The sequence below is a fragment of the Phasianus colchicus genome, chromosome 34 (assembly GCF_987193195.1).
Source record: "Phasianus colchicus chromosome 34, bPhaCol1.hap1.1, whole genome shotgun sequence".
Classification (NCBI taxonomy): Eukaryota; Metazoa; Chordata; class Aves; order Galliformes; family Phasianidae; genus Phasianus; species Phasianus colchicus.
The window spans coordinates 2758662-2768172 of NC_143469.1; the positions used below are offsets into that span (position 1 = coordinate 2758662).

The window sequence follows — 9511 nt, forward strand, 5'->3', positions numbered from 1 at the left end:
GGCGGCGCGCGGCGTCCTGGCTTCTGATTGGTCGGCGCGGGCGCGCGTGTCCCGCCCCTTCCCCCGGCATCTCCTGGTGGCGGCCAATGGGCGCGAGGAGCCCCACGATGCACCGCGGCGGGGGCGGAAGTAGGGAGGGACTTCCGGTTCGACTCCGTGTCTCTTCTGTGGGTCCCGGGGCGGATCCGGGGCTCTGAGCGACCCCCGCCCGGCCCGGGGCTGAGCTGCGACGCCCCGCGGCAGATTTGGGCGCGGCGGGGTGGACGGCAGAGGCCGCGGGGCGAATCTCAGGGCCAGGAAGCCCTTTAAGTGACCCCGGAAGTGCTTCGATGCCCCCGGAAGTGCCTGCCATCCCCTCCCCGGGGCAGTTTTAGGGACCCGAACGAGTTCTGGGGGTCCCGGAAGTGCAGCGGAGGGGCGTGGGGCAAACCGGGGGGGCGGGGAGTCGGGGGCAGAAGCGGCGCTGTGGGGCGGAACGCGGAGCCCCGGGCGGATATGGCGGCCCTGGAGGCAGATGAGATGGGGGGACCCATAGGGCAGATGTGGGGCCCGGGGCGGCGTGAAGGGCCGCGGGGCAGAGCTGGGGGTCCGGGGGCACATTTCAGAGCCCGGGGCAGATTTTGGTGCTCCTATGGGGCAGGTGGGAGTTTTATGGGGCAGATGTGAGTCCTATGGGGCAGAAGGGGATCCTATGGGGCAGATGTGGGTCCTATGGGGCAGATGTGAGTCCTATGGGGCAGATGTGTGTCCTATAGGCCAGATGTGAGTCCTATGGGGCAGATTTTGGTGCCCATGGGGCAGATGTGAGTTCTGTGGGGCAGATGTGTGTCCTATGGGGCAGATGTGAGTCCTGTGGGGCAGATTTTGGTGCCCATGGGGCAGATGTGAGTCCTATGGGGCAGATGTGGATCCTATAGGGCAGATGTGTGTCCTATGGGGCAGAAGTGGATCCTATGGGGCAGATGGGAGTTTTATGGGGCGGATGTGAGTCCTATGGGGCAGATTTTGGTGCCTATGGAGCAGATGTGAGTCCTATGGGGCAGATGTGAATCCCATGGGGCTGAAGTGGATCCTATGGGGCTGAAGTGGATCCTATGGGGCAGATGTGAATCTTATGGGGCAGATGTGAGTCCTGTGGGGTTGAAGTGGATCCTATGGGGCTGAAGTGGATCCTATGGGGCAGATGTGAGTCCTATGGGGCAGATGTGGATCCTATGGGGCAGATGTGAGTCCTATGGGGCAGATGTGGATCCTATGGGGCAGAAGGGGATCCTATGGGGCAGATGTGAGTCCTATGGGGCAGATGTGGATCCTATGGGGCAGAAGGGGATCCTATGGGGCAGATGTGAGTCCTATGGGGCAGATTTTGGTGCCCATGGGGCAGATGTGAGTTCTGTGGGGCAGATGTGTGTCCTATAGGGCAAATGTAGATCCTATGGGGCAGATCTGTGTCCTACGGGGCAGATGGGAGTTTTACAGGGCAGATTTTGGTGCCCATGGGGCAGATGTGGATCCTATGGGGCAAATGTGAGTCCTCTGGGGCAGATGTGAGTCCTATGGGGCAGAAGGGGAACCTATGAGGCTGAAGGGGATCCTATGGGGCAGAAGTGGATCCTATGGGGCAGATGTGAGTCCTATGGGGCAGATTTTGGTGCCCATGGGGCAGATGGGAGTTTTATGGGGTAGATGTGGATCCTATGGGGCAGAAGTGGATTCTGTGGGGCAGATATGAGTCCTATGGGGCAGATGTGTGTCCTATAGGGCAGATGTGGATTCTGTGGGGCAGATGTGGATCCTATGGTGCAGATGTGGATCCTATGGGGCAGATTTTGGTGCCCGTGGGGCAGATGTGTGTCCTATGGGGCAGATGTGAATCTTATGGGGCAGATGTGAGTCCTGTGGGGTTGAAGTGGATCCTATGGGGCTGAAGTGGATCCTATGGGGCAGATGTGAATCCCATGGGGCAGATGTGAATCCCATGGGGCTGAAGTGGATCCTATGGGGCTGAAGTGGATCCTATGGGGCAGATGTGAGTGCTATGGGGCGGCTGTCCCTGTCACCATCACCGCCAGCCCCACGCCTCCCATTTCCTTCCTGAGTGATGAAATCGGGGCCGGAGCCGCTTCCCCCCAACCCCCCACCTCCACCCCATAGCGGAGGACGAAACCATGGCGCTGCGGCTGCTCCTCCTGATGGCAGCAGGTCAGTGCGCTGCGCCCCACTGCTATGGGGCACGCAGCCCCATAGGGACCAAAACCCCACTGCTATGGGGCACGCAGCCCCATAGGGACCAAAACCCCACTGCTATGGGGCACACTGCCCTATAGGAATGCAAAACCTCGCTGCTATGGGGCACGCAGCCCCATAGGGACCAAAACCCCGCTGCTATGGGGCACACAGCCCCATAGGGACCAAAACCCCACTGCTATGGGGCACGCAGCCCCATAGGAACCAAAACCCCGCTGCTATGGGGCGCACTGCCCCATAGGAACCAAAACCCTGCTGCTATGGGGCACACAGCCCCATAGGGACCAAAACCCCACTGCTATGGGGCACGCAGCCCCATAGGGACCAAAACCCCGCTGCTATGGGGCACGCAGCCCCATAGGGACCAAAACCCCGCTGCTATGGGGCACACAGCCCCATAGGAAACAAAACCCCACTGCTATGGGGCACACAGCCCCATAGGGACCAAAACCCCGCTGCTATGGGGCACACAGCCCTATAGGAAGGCAAAACCCTGCTGCTATGGGGCACGCAGCCCCATAGGAACCAAAACCCTGCTGCTATGGGGCGCACTGCCCTATAGGAATGCAAAACCTCGCTGCTATGGGGCGCACTGCCCCATAGGAAGGTAAAACCCCACTGCTATAGGGAAAATAGCCCCATAGGAATGGAAAACCCTGCTGCTATGGGGCACGCAGCCCCATAGGGACCAAAACCCCGCTGCTATGGGGCACACAGCCCCACAGCGCACACAGCCCCATAGAAATGTTTGACCCCAATGTTGGGGGTCCCACCGTCCCACGGGACCTCACAGCCCCACATCTATGGGTTCCATCACCCCATAGAAGCCCACGACCCCACATCTATGGGTCCCACTGCCCCACAGTTTCCCACGACCCCACATCTATGGGTCCCGGTGACCCCATAGAAATGTGTGACCCCAATGCTGGGGGTCCAACCGCCCCACGATTTCCCACGGCCCCACATCTATGGGTCCCACAACCCCACATCCATGGGTCCCACCGCCCCACAACCCCACATCTACGGGTCCCACAACCCCCATAGGACCCCAAAATCACATCCATGGGTCCCACCGCCCCACAACCCCACATCTACGGGTCCCACCACCCATAGGACCCCACAACCCCACATCTATGGGTCCCACAACCCCACATCTACGGATCCCACCACCCATAGGACCCCACAACCCCACATCTATGGGTCCCACCACCCCACAACCCCACATCTACGGGTCACAACCCCACATCCATGGGTCCCACCGCCCCACAACCCCACATCCATGGGTCCCACCGCCCCACCCCAACCCCCCCCCCTCCAACCCCGCCTCCCCCCGCCGCTCCGCCCCATAGGACCCCGCTCCCCATAGGGTCTCTGGCGGCCGCCCCGCTGCTGCCGGCCCCGCTGTGCGTGGCTTCGGACGCGCTGCAGATCCGCTGCTTCGCCCCACGCCGTTACGGCGGCGGCACCTTCGAGCTTTTCGGGGCCGGGAGCCGCGAGCCGCTGCGCCGCCTGGTGGCCGAAACGGGGCAGAACAGCGTCCGCTTCGTCCTGAACGGAACCGCCGCCGTTTTCCGCTGTTACCGCGGCCGCTACCGGAGCTTCGACGGCCGCGCGTGGGGCGAATCGGAGCTGAGCGCCGCGGTGCCGCTCAGCGGTGCGTGGGGGATGGGGGGTGGGGGGGATGGGGGGGGTGGGGGGGGATGGGGGGGATGGGGGGAGGTGCGGCAATGGGTTGGGATGAATGGAAAGTGTGGGGCGGACCCCAAAGTGTGGAGTGTGGGGTTGGGATCCCAAAGGGTCGCGTTGGGAAGTGAAGGATTTGGGTTGGGACCGGAGAGTTGGGTGGACACCAAAGGGTTGGGTGACCCCATAGAGTTGGGTGACCCCAAAGGGTTGGGTTGATGCCGTAGAGTTGGGTTGGGATTCCAGAGAATTGTGTGGACCCCAAAGGGTTGGGTGACCCCAAAGAGTTGGGTTGACCCCAAAGAGTTGGGTTCATCCCATAGAGTTGGGTTGATCCCAAAGAGTTGAATTGAGACCCCAAAGTCATTGGGTTGACCCCATAGAGTTGTGTTGACCCCAAAGTCATTGGGTTGACCCCAAAGAGTTGGGTTGGGATCCCAGAGAATTGGGTTGACCCCAAAGAGTTGGGTGACCCCAGAGAGTTGGGTTGATCCCAAAGTCATTGGGTTGACCCCAAAGGGTTGGGTGACCCCAAAGAGTTGGGTTGGGATCCCAGAGAATTGGGTTGACCCCAAAGTGTTGGGTTGACCCCAAAGAGTTGGGTTGATCCCAAAGAGTTGAATTGAGACCCCAAAGTCATTGGGTTGACCCCAAAGAGTTGGGTGACCCCAGAGAGTTGGGTTGAGTTGACCCCAAAGTCATTGGGTTGACCCCAAAGTGTTGGGTTGGTCCCATAGAGTTGGGTTGACCCCAAAGTCATTGGGTTGACCCCATAGAGTTGTGTTGAGCCCAAAGTGTTGTGTTGACCCCAAAGAGTTGTGTTGACCCCAAAGTCATTGGGTTGACCCCAAAGAGTTGGGTTGATCCCAAAGTCATTGGGTTGATCCCATAGAGTTGGGTTGACCCCAAAGCGTTGGGTTGGGATCCCAGAGTATTGGGTTGACCCCATAGAGTTGGGTTGACCCCATAGAGTTGTGTTGACCCCAAAGTCATTGGGTTGACCCCAAAGTGTTGGGTTGATCCCAAAGTCATTGGGTTGACCCCAAAGGGTTGGGTTGGCCCCATAGAGTTGAGTGACCCCAAAGAGTTGTGTTGACCCCAAAGTCATTGGGTTGACCCCAAAGTGTTGGGTTGACCCCAAAGAGTTGGGTTGACCCCAAAGGGTTGGGTGACCCCAAAGAGTTGGGTTGGGATCCCAGAGAATTGGGTTGACCCCAAAGAGTTGGGTGACCCCAAAGAGTTGGGTTGATCCCAAAGTGCTGGGTTGGTCCCATAGAGTTGAGTTGAGTTGACCCCAAAGTCATTGGGTTGACCCCAAAGTGTTTGGTGGACCCCATAGAGTTGGGTTGACCCCATAGAGTTGAGTTGACCCCAAAGTCATTGGGTTGATCCCATAGAGTTGGGTTGACCCCAAAGTCATTGGGTTGACCCCAAAGAGTTGGGTTGACCCCAAAGTCATTGGGTTGGTCCCATAGAGTTGGGTGACCCCAAAGCGTTGGGTTGGGATCCCAGAGAATTGGGTTGACCCCAAAGGGTTGGGTTGGTCCCAAAGAATTGTGTTGAGTTGACCCCAAAGTCATTGGGTTGATCCCAAAGAGTTGGGTTGATCCCAGAGAATTGGGTTGACCCCAAAGTCATTGGGTTGACCCCATAGAGTTGTGTTGACCCCAAAGTCATTGGGTTGGGATCCCATAGAGTTGGGTTGACCCCATAGAGTTGTGTTGACCCCAAAGTCATTGGGTTGACCCCAAAGTCATTGGGTTGGGATCCCATAGAGTTGGGTTGACCCCATAGAGTTGTGTTGACCCCAAAGTCATTGGGTTGACCCCATCGAGTTGTGTTGACCCCGAAGCGCTCAGACCCCAAAGATCCGGGTGACCCCCCAGCACTGCGGTGTCCGAAGGCCCCACGTTCAGCCCCACACCCCCCTCCCCTCCCGCAGCCTCAGACGCCGCCAGCTGCGACCCCCCCAGCCCCCCCCCCAGCCCCACATCGTGGCAGCTCAGTGGGGCCCCCGGCACCGCCGACCCCACAACCCTTCGTGCCCCACAGTGGCAGCTCCCGCTGGCGCTGAGCGTCGGGGCCCTTGTGGGGCTGGGGGCTGTGGGGCTGGCGTGGAGAGGTGGGTGGGGGTCTGGGGGCGTGGGGGGGGGGCTATGGGTCTGGGTGGGGGGGGTGGGTTTGGGGGGCTGGGGGTGCTGTGGGTCTGGGGGGGGGCGGTGGGTTTGGGGGTCTGGGGGTGCTGTGGGTCTGGGGGGTCTGGGGGGGCTTTGGGATCTCTGGGTCTGAAGGGGCTGTGGGGGATGGGGGCTGTGGGGCTGGGGGTGTGGGGTCTCTGGATCTGTGGGTCTGGGGGGTTTGGGGGTCTGGGAGGGTGGTGGGTTTGGGGGTCTGTGGGTGCTGTGGGTCTGGGGGTCTGAGGGTTGTGTGGGTCTGGGGGCTCTGTGGGTCGGGGAGGGGTGGTGGGTTTGGGGGTCTGTGGGTGCTGTGGGTCTGGGGGGGTCTGGGGGGGTTTGTGGGGTCTGGGGGGTCTATGGGTCTGGGGGGGGTGGTGGGTTTGGGGGTCTGGGGGGTGTGGACTCTGTGGGTCTGGGGGCTCTGTGGGTCTGGGGGGGCGGTGGGTTCGGGGGTCTGTGGGTGCTGTGGGTCTGGGGGCTTTGGGGTCTTGGGTCTGTGGGTCGGGGGGGCGGTGGGTTCGGGGGTCTGTGGGTGCTGTGGGTCTGGGGGTGTGGAGCTTTGGGGTCTCTGGGTCTGTGGGTCTGGGGGATGGGTTCGGGGGTCCATGGGCGCTGTGGGTCTGGGGGCTGTGGGGTCTCTGGACCTGTGGGTCTGGGGGCGCCCCCCAAATCTCGCTCTGCAGGCAGCAGGAGATGCAGGGCAGCGGCGCAGGGCGACGCGGTGCAGGTAGGGGCGCTTGGGGGGCTGCCCCATAACTGGGAGCTCTGCCCCATAACTGGGAGCTCTGCCTCATAAGCTGAAGCTCTGCCCCATAGCCTGGAGCTCTGCCCCATAACTCGCAGCTCAGCTCTGCCCCATAACTGAGAGCTCTGCCCCATAACTCGGAGCTCTGCCCCACAGCCTGGAGCTCTGCCCCATAAGTTGCAGCTCTGCCCCATAGCCTGGAGCTCTGCCCCATAAGTTGAAGCTCTGCACCATAGCTTGGAGCTCTGCCCCATAACTGGGAGCTCTGCCCCATAAGTTGAAGCTCTGCCCCATAACTGGGACCTCTGCCCCACAGCCTGGAGCACTGCCCCATAAGTTGGAGCTCTGCCCCATAAGTTGGAGCTCTGCCCCACAGCCTGGAGCTCTGCCCCATAAGTTGGAGCTCTGCCCCACAGCCTGGAGCTCTGCCCCATAAGTTGAAGCTCTGCCCCATAACTGGGAGCACTGCCCCATAAGTTGAAGCTCTACCCTGTAGCCTGGAGCTCTGCCCCATAACTCGGAGCTCTGCCCCACAGCCTGGAGCTCTGCCCCATAAGTTGGAGCTCTGCCCCATAAGTTGGAGCTCTGCCCCACAGCCGGGGCCCCGACCCACTCCGTCACACGTTTCCCCACAGAGCGTCGCGATGGGGACGGCGCACGCAGGGACACAGTCGTGAACGGCTGCTATGGGGCCGCTGTGGGGTGGACGTGTGGGGCGGCTATGGGGCGGCTATGGGGCGGCTGTGGGGCCGCAGTGGGGCCGCAGTGGGGCAGCGGCTGCGTGGCAATAAAGAGTTTGGCAGCGCCGACCCCGAGCCCCATTGTCCCCATTGTCCCCATTGTCCCCATTGTCCCCATTATTTCCCATAATTCCCCATTATTTCCCATAATTCCCCATTTCCCCATTATTCCCATTATCCCCATTTTCCCCATTAGTCCCCATTATTTCCCATAATTCCCCATTTCCCCATTATTCCCATTATCCCCATTATTCCCATAATTCCCCATTATTTCCCATTATTCCCCATTATTTCCCGTAATTCCCATAATTCCCATTATCCCCCATTGTTCCCATTGTTTCCCATTATTCCCATTATTCCCCGTTATTCCCCATTATTCCCATTATCCCCGTAATTCCCATATTCCCCATTATTTCCCATTATCCTCATTATTCCCGTTGTCCCCATTATCCCCATTATTCCCCATTATTCCCCATTATTTCCCATAATTCCCCATTATTTCCCATAATTCCCATAATTCCCATTGTTCCCCATTGTTCCCCATTTCCCCATTATCCCCATTACCCCCATTATCCCCATTATTCCCACTTCCTATTATCCCCATAATTCCCATTATCCCCATTACCCCCATTATCCCTCTTATTCCTATTATCCCCATCAACCCCATAATTCCCATAACCCCCCCTATCCCATAATCCACATTACCCCCCAATTCCCCACTCCCCCCATAAGCCCCACTATCCCATAACCCCCATAACCCCCACCATCCCATAATTCCCCCAACCCCCATCCCCCCCAACTCCCCACTCCCCCCCATTTCCCCCATTACCCCCATTGTCCCCATTACCCCCATAACCTCCACCATCCCATAACCCCCATCCCCCCCCAACTCCCCATTTCCCCCATTACCCCCATAACCCCCATAACCCCCATAACCCCCACCATCCCATAATTCCCATAATCCCCATCACCCCCCCAACTCCCCACTCCCCCCCACTCCCCCCCATTACCCCCATTGCCCCATAACCCCCACCATCCCATAATTCCCCCAACCCCCATCACCCCCCAACTCCCCACTCCCCCCCATAACCCCCATTACCCCCACAACCCCCACCATCCCATAATTCCCATAACCCCCACCATCCCATAATTCCCCCAACCCCCATCCCCCCCAACTTCCCACTCCCCCCATTTCCCCCATTACCCCCATTATCCCCATTTCCCCCATTCCACCCATAACCCCCATAACCCCCACCATCCCATAATTCCCATAACCCCCATCACCCCCCAACTCCCCACTCCCCCCCATAACCCCCATTACCCCCATTACCCCATAACCCCCACCATCCCATAATTCCCATAACCCCCACCATCCCATAATTCCCCCAACCCCCACCCCCCTCCAACCCCCCCCCTCCCCCCCATTTCCCCCATTACCCCCATTTCCCCCATTTCCCCCATTCCACCCATAACCCCCATAACCCCCACCATCCCATAATTCCCATAACCCCCACCATCCCATAATTCCCCCAACCCCCACCCCCCTCCAACCCCCCCCCTCCCCCCCATTTCCCCCATTACCCCCATTTCCCCCATTTCCCCCATTACCCCCATAACCCCCACCATCCCATAACCCCCATCCCCCCCCAACTCCCCAGTCCCCCCCATTACCCCCATAACCCCATAACCCCCACCATCCCATAATTCCCATAACCCCCACCATCCCATAATTCCCCCAACCCCCACCCCCCTCCAACCCCCCCCCTCCCCCCCATTTCCCCCATTACCCCCATTTCCCCCATTTCCCCCATTACCCCCATAACCCCCACCATCCCATAACCCCCATCCCCCCCCAACTCCCCAGTCCCCCCCATTACCCCCATAACCCCATAACCCCCACCATCCCATAATTCCCACAA

General features: G+C 59.8%; 1 protein-coding gene across 1 annotated transcript; it reads left to right on the top strand.

The window, feature by feature from the left end:
• The first annotated feature begins 321 nt into the window (after window positions 1-321).
• Window positions 322-8348, top strand: LOC149913876 (uncharacterized). Its single transcript, XM_090128726.1, has 5 exons — window positions 322-2202; window positions 3614-3901; window positions 5873-6052; window positions 6791-6834; window positions 7488-8348. Exons 1-5 carry the CDS (start codon window positions 2169-2171, stop codon window positions 7527-7529), a joined length of 588 nt encoding a protein of 195 aa, XP_089984852.1. The 5' UTR covers window positions 322-2168; the 3' UTR covers window positions 7530-8348.
• Window positions 8349-9511: the final 1163 nt, after the last annotated feature.